The 16,645-nt window shown below is 44.8% G+C and overlaps 1 protein-coding gene across 1 annotated transcript in view; it reads right to left on the bottom strand.

The window, feature by feature from the left end:
• Positions 1-16,204, bottom strand: part of ifih1 (interferon induced with helicase C domain 1) — a 16,816-nt gene extending 612 nt beyond the window's left edge. The window contains exons 1-16 of the mRNA XM_062533998.1: positions 15,525-16,204; positions 14,941-15,112; positions 14,547-14,726; positions 14,265-14,339; positions 9,062-9,309; positions 8,315-8,525; positions 6,302-6,519; positions 5,518-5,619; positions 4,956-5,079; positions 4,111-4,326; positions 3,675-3,931; positions 3,334-3,483; positions 1,853-2,014; positions 1,427-1,620; positions 597-690; positions 1-471 (exon numbers count right to left, since the gene is read on the bottom strand). The exon at positions 1-471 is cut by the window's left edge and continues 612 nt beyond it. Coding sequence (XP_062389982.1) covers positions 265-471; positions 597-690; positions 1,427-1,620; positions 1,853-2,014; positions 3,334-3,483; positions 3,675-3,931; positions 4,111-4,326; positions 4,956-5,079; positions 5,518-5,619; positions 6,302-6,519; positions 8,315-8,525; positions 9,062-9,309; positions 14,265-14,339; positions 14,547-14,726; positions 14,941-15,112; positions 15,525-15,959 — 3,045 coding nt within the window. The 5' untranslated portion in view covers positions 15,960-16,204 and the 3' untranslated portion in view covers positions 1-264. The remainder of the gene's footprint in view (positions 472-596; positions 691-1,426; positions 1,621-1,852; positions 2,015-3,333; positions 3,484-3,674; positions 3,932-4,110; positions 4,327-4,955; positions 5,080-5,517; positions 5,620-6,301; positions 6,520-8,314; positions 8,526-9,061; positions 9,310-14,264; positions 14,340-14,546; positions 14,727-14,940; positions 15,113-15,524) is intronic.
• Between the last annotated feature and the right edge of the window lie 441 nt (positions 16,205-16,645).

Raw genomic sequence — 16,645 nt, 5'->3', positions numbered from 1 at the left:
AATAGAGATGTCCCACCCAATCCCCTGGGTTGCCTGCTGAAAGCCACGGTGAGATGTACCCAGTAGACAGACAAGAGTGCATTTATTGTCTTTAAGTTCATGGATAAGATGTGTACGATGAAGTAAAGAGAGGTGCCCTTTCTGTATGGCCCCTGAAGTAAGAGGAAGCTGAAATATCACGCAGTGCATTATTATCACGCAGTGCATTATTACATATCTGGGCCATGAAAGACAGTGTCTCACTATATTGACTCATTGTTAACTTCACATGGTGTCCTCCTCCTCATCCTCGGAGTTCTCAGCCACCACCAAATCCACTGCATGTGCAGCGTAGTCGAAGGCTGGAAAGCGAATGGAAAGCTCACCCCACTTGCTGAAGACCTTGTTTTTGCTGTTGTACGTCACAACAAAGTTCTTGATGTGAAGACAGGGGACGTCAATCGCTTTGTACAACATCATGGACCCCCATCTCTATCAGAGGGAAAGAACATATAGAACCATACCATCAGACGGCTACGTGAGTTCATGGCTTTTCAACACATTCTAACTAGGAAGGAAGTATGACTTGTGAGTTCTACTCAGTAAAATGTACATACATGCCCACAGTCTTTGCATGCTATAACTCCATTGGCCTCATAGTCCAGTTGTCTCTCTTGAAGTGAAGCATTTTCTTGCACTGTGAACAGATCACTGTAAAAGAAAAGAACCAATGTCAGAGATTATTTGGTGTTCTGTTCCCAAACATCATTAGAAGTGACATCCAAATACACTCTGAAAACATGAAGAACATGTAGTTTAATAAGGAACTACCAGGCAGGTGAAGAGGGTGACAATAGGGTTTCCAAAATCACAAACAAATACAATGTTGTATAGTGAAAGGCTTCATATATAACATTTCTAATTTCTCTCTCATTTACAGGCCAGTGTTGAATCAGTGTATTACCAAATAGATTATGTATTATATGGGGCTTGTTTGTCTGTTCGTCTGTAAGCAGCATTGCATATGAAAAACTGTCCCTATTCTCATAAAACATAAAGTAGAGGTCTGGCATGTCCCGAGGAATGGCCGTTACATTGTGAACTTAATCTGAATCAATGAAAATAGAGGAACAGATTTTATAGCACAGTGTGACCAAATACTGGTGTATTGGAAGTTGGCTGTCTTTTATCAGTGCAAGTTGTGTTGTAGTTGCAAGGCATATACGTGTATATCCCACTAGTTGTAGACAACAGCTCTTTAATGCCTTTTTGAGTTAACCTTGAGCTGCAACAGTTCACATTCTTCCCTAAGAATAGAGTGGCTAGGACCACATAGACACATACATGTATTCCTGAGGGCACCAACCACAACTGGTTATGTTTAATTACAGAATGAGAGTATGATAAACATCCTGTCCGTATGTGAGTAAATATGAAGCTGTCGCACCGGAATCGAGGGGTGACGTTGACATGGTGCATGTTCTCGATGACTTTGATGCTCTCTCCTGAGCAGACGGCCCTGTGGCAGTGCCTGCAGCTGAAGCTGACTTTGGAGGGGTCTTCCTGCTGCATGCTCTTCTGCTTCTTCTTCTTGGCATGCACCCTCTCCTCCATGATGGCCTGGAGCTGGAAGCCTTTTATCTGATCAAAAGCAACCGCAAAGTGTCTCACATTGCAATACTCAAATCAAGTCCACACCACATTCGAGAAAAAAAATGATTTCCTTCTTAAAAGGTGAAGAATTTGATACATGAGATGATGAACTCAAGAGATGGAGGCTAAATACCAGACTTAAGTGTTTGGTTAACCTGATACAAGTTTGTCCATCCCTCACCCTGAGACGAACCCGCTCAGCACAGGTCATGATGCTCACCTTATTGTCGTACTCTGCCTTGGGCAGCCTCACCACTCTGGCGATGCCTTTGCTCATCATCTTCTCCCGGTACTCGTTGACGCTCTCGCGCTCGGCCACTCCCGACCCCTCCGTCTCCACCAGAGTGTAGCTGCTGTCCTCCGCTCTCCCTCGGCCTCGCGCCTGAGGACAGAGACCCACTCTATCATGCCCTCATTCACATACACAGGACATCCCCCAATATGGCATGCCAGCAGACATAACATGAGAAAGCAGAATAAGAGAATGGTGCTACTATAAAGGAACATGCCAAAATTTTGGGTAATTAGCGTATTTGCCATCTTCCCCAGAGTTAGCTAGCTTAGCACAGTTTATTGAGGTGATCAGAACCAACTAGCCTATAGCTCCCAAAAGTGACAACAGAACTCCAATATTTTCCTATTGGCATGTTGTGACTTGTATAGTTACTATACAAATACCAGAGTTAAATGAGACGTGGCGATTTTCCACACATACTTGGAACAATGTTTTCATTGAGGTGGAGCACTGCTACTTGAACAGAATGATTAACACACAGCACCTGCAAAGGTCCAGTTTAACTTCTGCAAATCCAAAATAGCAGAAGACTGGTGGGTGCATCACACTGAGTCACTGCACGAATGAGAAGTGTACAGTATGTATCATCTTATCTAAGCGAATAAGCTAGTTTCCCAAAATGTTGGTATGCTCCTTTAACATCTAGAGCAGTGGTCTCCAACTCTCCGGCCCTCAACAGTTTTGTGTGATCCCTTGGTTGATTTAGTTTTTTAATGAGATCCGGCCTGCATATCAATTTTATGTCTCATGTTTTCCATCAGCTTCTCAGTTAACGTTAGCTTTGGGACTACAGTTGCATAGACTAACAATTGCGTCAGTTAGTCATGCTGGGTGTCAGCCAACCAAAATAATCAAAAGACAGAGCTATTCCATGCAAATATGTGCTTGTTGTCACTGAACTACAAATGTTAGCAAATGTCTTTTTGAACAAAAAGGAAATGATGACTAGAGACATTGGCAGTTTCAATAATGAGGCAACAACCTGTCTTTGCGCAAGGGCAAGCAATACTAAAGACCCTTTAGCTTCTGAGAGAGAGAGAAAAGCGTCATAACTTTCTTTCAGTAGACCCAGATAAGACAGCACTGAAGTCGTGAAGGTAGTTATATGTTAATCGCAGACATAGGCAAATGAGGAACTGTTTCTGAAAGCCTGAAAAGTTGACTGTCTCAAGTACAATAGCAGAACAGAACGTAAAAAAAGTATGCACAGGTGTGCCCTCAAGCAAGTGTTGCTGATATGTTAAATGGAGGTTTGTGTCCCCTCTGCCCTATTACACTGCTCCTCCTATAAGAATCATACACAAATGTCGATCAGTATCAGTAGACAGTAACTGCAATACAATGCAACAGTGCATTTAGAATAATATAAATCCTTCATATATTCACAACTTATAACCATTACTTACTTGAATCATGGCGATCTCATTGGTGACCAGGCAGTAACGGATAACTATGTTACACTCCTTTATATCCAGACCCTCCTCTGCAACCGTTGTCGCAATGAGCAGATTGATCTCCCCCTGGCGGAACTTTTGCAGGACATCCCTCTGCTCGGCCTGTTCCGAGAACAACAACAATCACATCCAAAGGCCGCTTGGACCCAACATAGAATTCCAACTTATCATTCACTCCCCCCCCTAGGCAGACGTGCTGGAAACAGATAGGCAGGACAAACGGAGAAGGAGAAGAGACAAAACAAATACTCCGTTACTCGCCCCGCTCGCTCGCTCGCTCGGGCCTCACTCACCGAGGTCATGGGCTTCACGAGGCTCTGGTCTCCGCCTCCGATCAGATGGCTGGCCCGCACGCCGCACTCCTCGAACTTGTGGTTCTCCTGGATCCACTGGCTGAGGGCGATGGCGCTGAGGCGCGTGCGGGTGAAGATGATGCCGCGGGCCTCCGTCCGGCTGGTGAACTCCTTCAGGATGACCTCGCGCAGCTTGGCCAGGCTGTTGTTCTCGTACTGGGGCTGTTTGGTCAGCTCCCGCAACTTTTCCTTCTTGTCTGTGGAAAAAGAAAAAAAAACGACAACGTCGAGCCGGTGAGCAACACGGCACACTTGCGAAAACATTCCAACGATCCCCAGGGCAATGCGAGTGAGATCTCAACACGAGGCTGACTTCTTTGAGCGACAATGCAACTCAAAAGGCCTGGCCTCCAGTTCTTCTGTGTCATGGAAGTACCTTTGAACAACGTGAACAGGAATCTTTCAGTGTCAGTGGAGTTGATGTTCTCTTCCTCTTCGGGGTCGTACTTCTTCTTCTTCTCCTCGTCGTAGTACTTGTCGAGGAAGCTGAAAGCATCGGACATTCGGATGGTGTTGCTCTGGTGCAGGGCCTCGTTGTACTGGCGGAGGTGTTCGGCGCACACTCTCACTTTGGTGTTTTTGTCCTTAGCGGCTGTATGGGAAACAACAGGCCAATGAGACGACTGAAGGCTGCAGCACACCACAGACACAGAGACACACAGACACACACAGACACACACAGACACAGACACACACACACACACACACACACACACACACACACACACACACACACACACACACACACACACACACACACACACACACACACACACAGGAAGGAATCGCTGCTCCCTGACTCTGCATGGCTCTTGCAGACGTTAGATGATTTATGCCACAGGAATATTAGAAAAAGACGTCCTTTTGGAAGTGATTAGAGATTCCTAATCCTACAGGGATTTTTAGGGGGTAGGCATCTTTTTTCTGGGTACTCAGAAAAATGTGCTGTCCAGCTACCCTGATTAAAAACCCAGAGCGGTGAAACACATGGATTAGTAATCAGACTGAGGGAGAACGGATCGAGAAGGTCTTGATTTTCAGTTAAACTGGCTCCCTGCCTGTAAGTGCCAGTAAGTCAGTTTCCCTTCAGCAAGTACAGCAACTGCAACCAGGGAGCATATGTATTTGTACTATATATACTCTTTGAAAGAAAAAAGGAGTCAGTAATACCATCTTAATACGTCTTCTCTAGGACTTATGGAAAATGTTGCTGTGACTCACCATTCTGCTCTGTCAGGACCACCCACTGCTCATAGTTCTGGGTCCCGAACTCACACAGTGGGGTGACCCCGGCATGAGCGTGAATCTGCTCCATGACACCCTTGATGACATCTCCGAAGGGATCCTTGGGATGGTTGGGAGAACAATGGAAGAGACCACTTACAATGCCACATTTGAAGAAAGGAGGTTTCTTCTGGCACACTTGCATGAGACCATCAAATCATTCACTCTAATTGAATGTCACAACATTTAACAGTTCAAAGGGAAACACAACACCAGCAACTTCTTAAATCAAGTGAATTTAAACATAGTAATTTGCTTCAATATAAAACTACAGCTTATAGGCCTATGGTTCCCCTTTGTTTGAAAATCTTTTCAATAGTACAGGCTCCGATGTTTGGAAGAGGCAACAATGTGGCTATGAAAACCTACAATTCAATTCTTATCGGTTTACAGGCATTTCTGACAGCCAACTTCTCGTGCTGCTACTGCAACGACCTGTCATATCCACTAAGTCTGTATGTGGAGAATAGCTATGGAAGGTTTGGCATTAAAAGGGTACCTCTTTCCTCTTGTCAGCGCTCGCAATCCTTTTGAAAGGAGCATTGGACTCCTCTGCCAGGTTCTTCGTCTTTATGGTAACAGCATCCAGATTAGCACAGATCTGCACGGCACGAAAGCATACAAGAGGGAATGAACACTTTTAAAGACAACCAAAGATTACTCCGCTTTAACCCTCTCTGCGACAACTCACACATCTGGCCTGACACAAGTCTACCAGCAGTACTTGTGGCATCACACCATTCCACCATGGCACCACAGCTCTAGGCCTATTATTTAACATTAATTTGGTGGGTAGCACTGACCCTGTACTAGCCCTGTACTATTTACGCCCACTAGCAACCATTAGAAAACCACTTGAGAGGAACACACTAAATAGAGTATTTTTCTTGTTTCTCAAAAACGAAACGATCTGCTTTCAATAGTGGGGCAGGAACGGGACGAGGAGCTTTACAGCTGCTGGGAGTCTGGGGCCATGTGGAACATTAGAAACAGCTTGCTCTACGGTACAAGTGTGGGGGGGAGAGGCGAGCCGGGGAGCGGCCGGAATGGAGGAAGTGAGGTAGTAAAGAGAGAGAGGGAGAGAGAGAGAGAGGGAGGGAGAGAGGGAGGGAGAGAGGGAGGGAGTAAGGAGAAAAAGGGAGGCAAGGCGATGAATGACTGTAGGGTCGAGAGGACGTACAGCCGTGGGAGAGAAAAAGGAGAGAAACGAGGTCAGGAGGAAAAGAGCAAGCGCAGCAAGTGGCCGGCCGGGGCGGGCGGGGGGGCGGGGGGGCGGGGGGGACCTTGAGAATGTGCTCCTCGGCCTTCTGCTGGGTCTTGGCGCCTCCGACGCCGGGCGAGGCGGTCAGCCCCAGGACCTGAGGGATGGGCTGCGGCTCCGCCTGCTCCTTCAGCAGCAGGGCGTTGCGGTGCTTCTGCCTCAGGTAGCGGATCATGATGTGGTTGTAGACGCCTCCCTTCTGGGTGTGGTGGCACTCATCGATCACCAGGAGGGTGATGTCTATGGGGGGAAAAGGGTATTTAAGGAATACATCACTCAATTAAAGGGTGATTCAGTGTTCGCTGTCAGCATTATTCTGTGTAGTATTTAGAGAATTCTAGGCACTCCACTACTTTTTCAACACTATAAAACATAATACAACATAATGGTAAATGTCTGCCAGGGAGAGAGACTTCATTTATTTCATTTAAGGGACTATATGATATTCATTATGTGATTTCATAACATAGCACATTATCATACGGTAAGTAGAATTTATGGAAATATACCAGCTGCATTATTTCATTTTGCAAACTAGCGGTGACGAGTTGAACCCCTCATGGCTTTTTAGTCTACTGTTACAGGACAACTCTAAACAATATGACCTAAGACAATTAAAGTTGATCTTAACTTAAACTATAGAATCTCAAAGGGGTCTGAGGAGTTTAACGTAAGGAAAAGCTGATGATGATCACTTAGCACACCCCCGTGTATGGATTGTCGAGGTGTATGTGTATGGTGGCAGTGGACCGAGGTCGAAGAGCAGGAGGTCTTGGGTCACGCTGTAAAACTTGGCGCTGGAGGAGCGTAAATCCAGCCCCACAGCTGGCATGCATTTTAATGATCACCACTGTGAACCAGCACAGACCCCTCCCCTCAGCCAGGGGTTCAGGACCTCTCCTGGCTACGGAGGACATGAACCCACCAAGAGGTCCTATCTGACTCACCCGCCCTTCCGTCAACTCTCTCCCTCGCTCTCTCTCTCTCTTTTTCTCTCTCTCTCTCTCTCCCACTTGACTTCTCCACAGACCTCAGAATTCTGAACGCCTCCCTACAACATCTATTTTTAATTATGCTGAGGCGTGAGGTTTACATGTTGATTATCTTGTTGGAAAGCCAACCTCCATCCCGAGAGCCGGTGTTTTGTTTCCAGATCTTGCAGATTTTCAAATCCGAGTATAGCGCTTTCTTTTCTCTTTTTCCACGACTGCAATGTTACACCACAGCCTTGGCGCGGGGTCCAACCCAGCCAACCCAAGTCCCATATCTCCTCTAGGAAAACCTACAAGGCAACTAAAACCTCTCCCTCTCCCTCTCCCTCTCCCTCTCCGCCCAGGCTGTGCCTCAGACGCACAGAGAGGAGCAAAGAGGGTCAGAATATGCATTTCACCGCTGCGATTAATGCAGAGGGTTTCGTTTTACAAATCCAACTCTCGTTTTTTTCTTCACACGGTGTTACGTGCGCTGCCCCAGAGGCCAACACAAACACAAAAGAAAGCCCTGGTGTGGAACATTAAACTTGACGCAGTGACAAGGGGCCTCAGGCGGATTGGATGAGCCACCCCCTGATGGCTTGAACAGACTCCAGGCCAGACACTCGCCAGCGCCCCGTAAAATAAAACACAAACAAATAATTACAAAAAAAAATAAAATAATAATCATATGACACAGGAAGACGTGAAGCAAACAGCATCTGTTACACTTGGGGAAATTCCACCTTGGGTTAGAGAGTGCCAGCCAGACATCCAGAGAAAAGAGAACTGGCTGGATATGACAGAAACCTGTCAGAGGAAAACCCCTGGGGTGGGGGGGTGGGATGCGTCATTCCTGTTCAGTCTCCCCTCCCCCCACCACCACCTCTAAAACACCAGGGACATCACTCACTGGAGAGCGCTTAGACAGAGTCCAAAAAGCCTCTTCTCCATAACATCTGTCAACCACAGATCAATAACTCATGGGAGGGGAAAAGAATACCAAATCACCTTGTTAGAGGGGAAAAATACTAAAGGAACGGCATTGGGGACGGGGGCCAGACCTGACAAGGAGATCCCGTCCTCGTCTTTCTTCTTCGCGTTGGCGAAGGAGTTTTCCAGGATTTGCGCCGTGCAGATGATGATGTCATTCTTTCTGACGACCTCCGGGAAAGAGATTTTCAGCTGAGAGTCTCCGCTCACCCGCTCCACTTTGTACCGCTGCCGCAGGAATCTCCCAAACTCAGTGGAGTAATGCTGCTCCACCAGAGGAACCTGAAAATCAACACAAGCTCATTGCAAAAGGCCAGATTTCTCATTAAAACAAAGAACGGGTCAAATGTCTTATTTCATTGCCCACAGAGATCACGTGATGTGATAGAGCCGTATACTGATGACACTGATATTTTTACATGTCCAGATGCCTAATGAGTTTGCTCTCTTAACAAAAACAGTGTGCTGGACCAGCTGTGTGTCTGCTGCAGCTCAGACAAGTCAACACTTAAAACTACATGATGGCAGGATTTTGGGCTGTGTCAGATGCTTTTCAGTCTGATGAATCATTTCTGCAGACGGCAAGTCTGGTGCTACAAAAATGTATTTCCCCTTCCTGAACCATAACTGAAATAAACCCAGACAAGGCCATGGGCAAGCAAATATTTGTATGAGGCCAAAACCAGTCACAGCAAGTGAGAACGCTTGATCGCAAATATGTGAATGAAACTGCAGTTTTAAACATCTGATCTGCGTTAAGACAAGCAGCGAGGGACAAAGGAAGGAATGGAATGGCTGCTGGGCCTGTGTGCACGTACCTTATTCACCAGCACCACCACCTTCCCCGGCTGCGCCTTCCTCCTCCTGCTGTCCAGATGTTCCTTCGTGATGTAGACGGCCACTCTGGTCTTCCCGCTTCCTGTCGGCAGGCAGATGATGATGTTCTGGCCCTCCAGGGCCGGCCGGGCCACCTCCATCTGATAGTCCCTCAGAACGATGTCCCCCTCCTCTGGGCCTCCCGTTGCGGCCGTCTCCGTCGCAACCACGGCCCCCCCATCGCCACCGTCTGCAGAGAGAGAGAGAGAGAGACAGAGAGAGAGATAGAGGGAGAGAGACAGCCGAGTGGCGGGTCAGTCGGGCAGACGGCGTCTGCATCAACACCCTGTAATTACAACCCCGTTGTCCCCCTCTAGGCGCTCATCATCCTGGGATGGAGCGGAGCTACGCTTGCCATTATATAAACTGGAGCGTGGGGTGGGGTGGGGTGGGGTGGGGGGAGCCACTCCACGGCTCTTTCTAGGGAACCACGTCCCAAGCACGGCGGTTTAAAACAACATCTCCTGAGATTGGCGTAAGGCCTCCTAATCCAGTACCGCAGGGCAGTCCACGATGGAAGCTCTCGGCCCTGTGTCCGACTGCATCACTGAAGTGGCACTTCCTGGATTACTTGTACGCGGGTGGGGGAATAGTGCATATTGTGTGCTACAAACCAACAGGAAATAGACCATGGCCTGCATGGCTTTCGAATACTTCCCTTCTCCCAAGCTTAGTTTTATTAGAGATTTTCCCTGCGGCGTGGCTTACAAACTGCAGTACCAAACAGATCTCTCTCGGGTTTGCTCTATTTTAATAGAGCCTTTTTAGTTGTTCCATAAATTACATACATTTATTATAGATTTAAGAGAAAGCAACAGTGACCATAAAAGCTTGCCGCTAACATGTGGTAAAGCCACTTGAGCATAGCTGTTATGCTGTGATTACTTTTAGCAGTGGCTACATTTAGATGGCTTCAGACAGTGTCTCTACAAGAATCCCAAACAAGAGGACATATTCTGCGTTGCAGTTACAGTAAACAGAATCAAGAATATTTCATTCGGTGTAAAAAGGTGTGCTAACAGACAAACAAATATTCAGAATCGCATGACATTAAAATACAGGAATTAGGATCTTATTTCTCAAAGGCAATCTCAATAACTCCTCTGTGGGGAAATGTCCAGCAATCAAACAATATCTCAGCTGATAAATGTCTGCCCAGAACTGAGTATAAAAATAGATGAAGAGGGTTCTTAGTTAGAGTATGCTATGTTTCTCTTCTCCCTGATCTTTGAAGCCACCCTCCCTTAGGAGTCTGGAAGCGATCCCCTTGTCCATGACCTCTGAGGTCAACCTTCTTGGGGAGTCTGGAGTGATAGTAGTTTCTTTTTCTGGTTAATAATGACAGCTTTTTCATTTCATCTCATGTAATCCCTACTGTAAATAGCCTGCTTAGTCCTATAAATAATGGTAAGACTTTGTCTAGGGCAGACTTGTTGCTCTCATGCTCGCCTAAGATGCTTGTGTGTTTGTAACCTGCCTCCAGCGTCGTGAATAAAGCTTTGCACACTATCGTACGGTCGGCCTGCCTGTGCGTACCTTTTGCCTCTTTGTGGATTAATACTGTATTTTTACCACACCTCTATCTAACTGTTGAATGCATTGTTGTAAGATTATGATTATTAATGATCTGAATTGCTTTAACTGTGTGTGTGTGTGTGTGTGTGTGTGTGTGTGTGTGTGTGTGTGTGTGTGTGTGTGTAGGGATGGGCACTAATACACCAAAATGTATTTTAAAGGTACGCTATGTAGTTTCAGGTATTTTTGGTGACTGTAGAGTTGTGATATATTTATATTTTACTCTGCTGTTCTTGAAGTTGCATGGCTGGTTCTCTCATTAGCGACTCACTTCGGCTATGCTGTATGGCTATGCTAGGTGAACGATTGCCTTAATACAAGTTTGTTTACCATCAAATTGGCTTGATAAAAGTTATATTAAGGTGAAAATATTGCACAATGTTAGCCTGGGTAGGGAGCGCACCTATGTTCCCCGGGTCCTATATTCCCCACTTTGAATGGGACCAGGAAACATAAAGTAGGACCCTTTTTCAAAAACCCTCAGCGGGGAACATACCTGTAGGACCTGGGGAACATAGGGATGACCCCCCTGGGTATACCCATGCTGCCTTGCGAGCGATTTCATTCACGCTGCTAGACAGCCTGGAATCCATCGACCTAATTTCGCCTCAGCTAGGAAACCAATAGCAGAACGGGTGATTTACACATCTATCACTACTGAAAAATGTAAGGTTAATTTATCAAATGTTATTCTGAAGTATTGAAACGCTCTATTATGTCATCTGGTATAGGCTAATTGATACGACTGGCTAGCCAATGAGCTACAGTATGCACAGGCGCATTTGATAGACATCCGTAGCGCCCAATAAACGGCTCTGGGCATTCGTAAACCATGCCTCAAATACAAGAAAATGAATGTTTGGTTCCCAGACCACATCTCATTAAGCTAGAACAGTGTAAGCTACCATTAAATAGAAAAAAAAATCAAATACCATAATTTTAAGGGTATCAAGATAAACTACAAAAACACTTTGTACTCATTGCACTGTGTATTGCTGTTGAATAGGAAGGATCATGAACCTTTTAGTTATTTTTAACTAATGGGATACCGTTAGTGCTAAATGGTGTTATATTGACGCCATGGGGCATAGATATGAATGTTGCTTTGGGTGATCACATGGGGCAACTTTTTGAGCAATGTTGCAAGGCAACCACTTCACCAGTTCCACGTGTTACAATTGGATGATCATGTTGATTTGCCCTACTGATGATAAAAATGTATTAAAGAAAAGGATAAGTTGCCCATTTTCAAAGGGAACGTGCCAGAACAACAATACTCAGGAACATTCACATTGCTCAGAAAGGTGACTTACTGTACAAGTGTGGATGAGCAAGTAAACATGTGGTCTAGTGAGTGGGTTGGCGTGAGACAGGATGTGTATTGTGTGTGTGTGTGGTTAACCTACATTACATGTTGTTCATCTTGCACTAGATCATCTTCCGGAATCGCAAAATTCTGATCACAAGTCTGGGCAAATCACTAAGTCAGCACCAGTCGGAGGTGATTTATTTGCACTTGTATGATGTCATCACATCACCAAATGTATTGGATTTAACCAAAAACATTTGGCAGTATTTTTAAACTTCATAAATGCACACCTACAGTATAGAGTATTTTCATAAAAAGAATGAAGCCATTTTCTACCACCCAATAAAATTAAGATAAAAAAAATACTATTTATTAAGTACCATAAATACTGCCCATCCCTCTGTGTGTGTGTGTGTGTGTGTGTGTGTGTGTGTGTGAGTAGGAAAGAGAGAGAGATTTCCAACAAATGCACTACCATTAGCATACAGAAGCTACTCTGCAGGTTCACATCATTCTAAAGATTAGATGACACTGAATGACACTAGGATATGGTTGGGAGCTTACAATACGAAAAATATGGTGGGTGTTTGCACAGGATGCAAACACAACCTTCTCTTAGCTTCCCTGTCTGAACACATGAATGCGCTCAGTCTGCATGGTAGTGATGGTGACAGAGACCTCATCTGGCAGCATTATGTAAGCACTAAATCAGAATGTCACCAGTCTCAGATATTGGAAACATTGTAACATCAACAATGCCAGCAAATACTGTTGATTTTGTAAATATGTTGTAACAGAGGCTCCAAGAAATCCCTTTCAGCTGTTATGACACATTCCAATTCCCACGTGAATGTAAGCGTGCAACCATGACACAGTTTTGATCATTCATTCTGCCTCAGTATGTCACGTTAGCATGTGCTCCTCATATCCTGATGGAGTATCCTGTTCTGCTAATACTACTGCACCCCTCACATACCTTAGCAGTGTTGGGTTACATTTTACTGGTGGCTGAGAAGTAAGCATATGCAACAAACTAACAAACTAACTAAACAACTCTAGTGTAGAAAAACAAAACAAAACAAAACGTGCACTGAATTTATCAGTGTCTTATCTACTTTATAACACCGATAAAACACCGTCGCTGCCACACCCAAGTCCAGCAGACTAAATAACACAAGCCAAAGCGACAAATTTCCAACCAATTTCCCCCATGTCCCCATTCTAAGTCTCAACAGCATGTGTTAGCAATTGAGAGGCCTGGCTGTACTCCACACTATCCAGCCTCTGTGTGGTTAGTCACTGGGACACATGGAACATATTCCTCGGGCCAAATAGGGCAAACCCATGGAGCCCGTTTTTCCTGTGACTCTCAGTCATCTCATTCCGCTGCCACCACAAGGCCTAGCAGTATCCCGACAGCACAGGGCCTCCAAGTCCACCTTGCTAACACAGTCAAGCAAAACCATGCAGTATGGATTAGCTAATGGGCTTTAAAGGAATGCTGTTTACTGTACCAAACGATGTCAGAGGTGATCATCTGTTAAGTTTAAGCCGTTGTGCAGTTGAATGTTTGATAATGAGTCTTATGATGACGCAAATGGGAAATTGGGGAATCGGGTATATGGGGAATCAATCAGCACTATAGCAAAAACACCACATGGCTTACTCACAGACAGACTGTCAATGACAGCCTGATGAACTCTCTTATTTAAACACTCCTGATGACTCTTGCACAATTCATCTAGCTAGCCTGCCAGCTACAGTATGCAGCTCCACCAGCGCTGACTGTATCAACAGAGTGCAGAAAGGTGATCTGTGCAGCATATTGCCCCAGTCCAGCGTCTTTTTTTTTACTTTACTTTACTGGTGTTAACACCTTTTGCATACCACCAGTCCTCCCAAAAGACTCTTTGAGTTTAACGCATGATTGCTTCAAGATGCACATTCACACTGCTGGCAGGCTGTACATCAGGCGTTGAAGCGGCAGTGGCGTGTTGAGGGGCTATGAATCACGACCTCTTATCGCACGACATGCAGATGGAGATGGGAAATCTGCGGTGACGTCGGATACATCCCGCGTGTACAAGACAAGCTGCATGCTGAAAAATACACAGCTGCATATTGCACACGGCACAGTGCTGCTTGGCTGAGACCCACGTGTCCATGGGACTTTACTGTCAATTTAAAAGTGCAAGTTTGAAACTGTAAATAGAACATACAAGTATTTTATCCAAAAGTAACTGCCGAGAGAGTTGTAGTACCTGGTGAGGAGCAATCCATGCTGTCATTGGTACGACTGGTCTCATTCTGATGAAAGTCATCACTATAGAGGTCCACTACAACATAGCAGAGAGAGAACAATGCTAAGACAGGATCTTGTGGTACACAGAGCAATGAAAAATAAAATATGACAATCTCATACCGATTACATTAATTGTTTAAACGTACAAACACACTCACACACACACACACACACACACACACACTTAGGCAAAATCTTAAAACATAGGCGCAAAAAGAGGATGTGAGTTTTTTCAGCTTACTTGAGCTGTCAAGAGTGCTATCCAAAGACACATTTGAGATGGAATCTAAGAGACTATCACAGGATGTCTCCAGAAGGCTGGCGGGGGCCTCCGCTTGGGAAAGTGGAACCTGGTTCCTTTTGAGGTGTTTGACAGCAAGTTCCTTGTCATTTTTAAGAGCATGCGGTGCATCACCTTCACCTGACAAAGAATATAAAGAAATCCATCAGTAGGAGCACATACAGTAAATACCTGCAGTAAGATTTAGACTGTCTATACAATGTGTGCATGAGTGTAAGAGTAGCCTAACTATGACAAACTAATTTATAAAGCTTGTATTTATACATTCACTTGCTATAAATTGTAATTATTACTGTAGGCTACACTTCAAACATGGGATGTTTCCAACTCTTACCTTCCTCCTCCACCAGATCTTCTCCTTGGAGTTCTTTGACCAATGTCAAGTGCTCGGTCTTGCTCAATGCTTTGAGCAATAGGGAATACCACCCAGCTTCATTCCTTACAACTCTTCTGAGCAGTAAACGAGCACCCCTTCTATTTCCAAAGTTTTCCGTCTCTGCTAAAATCTAGAACGACATGCGACATGTTGTGATTTATAACCTCTGAGACTCTAATCTGCAAAGAATAGGCTACAATTTCAGACACTGGAGAGACAGAAATAGGCGTATGCTGCCCTCTGCTGACATTGTTCAAGATTGCAAGCTTGAAAGACAAGCCTTCACGTCTCTCAGACCAAAGGCTTACAGGTTTGTGGTGCTAGTGCTACGACCAATTAGCTTTCACATCAGGTTTCAAAATATTATGATAACCTACAAAAGGCTTTAGCCTATACATAGCCACATAATATGGCAGAAACTTCATAGCCTAACCTAAAATAGACCTAATAGGCTAATCTACATTAGGGCTATGCACCCTGTGAGCTAAGCTACCAGAGTTGTGTCCAAAGGTTGTAGTAGGCTATGCCGAGACTGCACTTACATTCTCGCGATCCTCGTCAGTTAAAATGTCCATTGTGTGACAGCTGGTGCAGACATCTCGTGTCTTCATCGTTTCCAGTGTCGACTGAAGAAGTTGTATCATCCTGACGCAGTTGTCATTTTCGGCCTCCAAAGACGGAGTAGGGGGGTTGTTGTTGATATAATTAGCTGCATGCTTACAGCCGACTGTTTCCAGACCGTCTATTAGTTGATTAAACCAACCTTCTGTTCGTGGACCTTTTACAATTTTGTCTAAGAGTTGGTCCGCTGCTGCTAAGTTACCCTTGTTCTGTACCGTAGCTCTAATCGATTCTTTGTCATCCTCTTCTATAAAATGTAGACGATCCAGAAGAGGATCGACGAGAATGAGTCTTCGTAATCGATTTTTGAAAATTTCAATGAGACCAATGTTTTCTTCTTCACAGCTGGAAGACATCTTGTCACACTCCTGCTGAATTTGTAACAACCAAAAGCGCAACAACTACCAAACAGATACCAGTTTCCCCCGAATAGGCTTGTTTAGTTTCGGTTTCGTTTCTGCTGCTATTAAACACACTTTGTCAAACTTCAACTTCATTGGTGAATCCAGTGTCAATGTACTTACAAAATGAGTCACTTTAAAGGATATGAAAGCCTGTTTTGGCAGGAAATAGTATAGGCTTTCGACTGACAGTAGCTTCAAACTTTGTAACACACTGATCATGTGGTGCAAACCTACGCTGATCTAACGTGCTCAGCGCATCATATTCCAAATGCGCCTATCCTTGGCCAGCAAGTTACTGAGAGCTTATTGCGTTGTTGTAATGGTCTGTCAATGAAGATTTCGAATCTATTTCTAACTTTAAAGATGAAATGAACACAGCCCATAAATAAGATTATGGTATAATTTTGCAGTAGCCCAATTAAAGATCCAATGTAAAATGAACATATAGGCCTAACAGGTGGAAGTGTCCAGTTATTTCTGATTAGCCTTGTGTCACTGATGAGATAGGCCTAAGCATTTCAACTCATCGACATCACAAAACGTTTTTTCATGGACGCTTAAAGAAGTGTCCATAAGTTATTCTGATCTAGATTTATAGTTTGAGTCTTAAGGGGAAAAAAATGTCTAATTAGGCCTAC

Source organism: Sardina pilchardus, chromosome 4 (genome assembly GCF_963854185.1).
Source record: "Sardina pilchardus chromosome 4, fSarPil1.1, whole genome shotgun sequence".
Taxonomy (NCBI): Eukaryota; Metazoa; Chordata; class Actinopteri; order Clupeiformes; family Clupeidae; genus Sardina; species Sardina pilchardus.
This window is presented reverse-complemented; position numbering and strand designations above follow the sequence as displayed.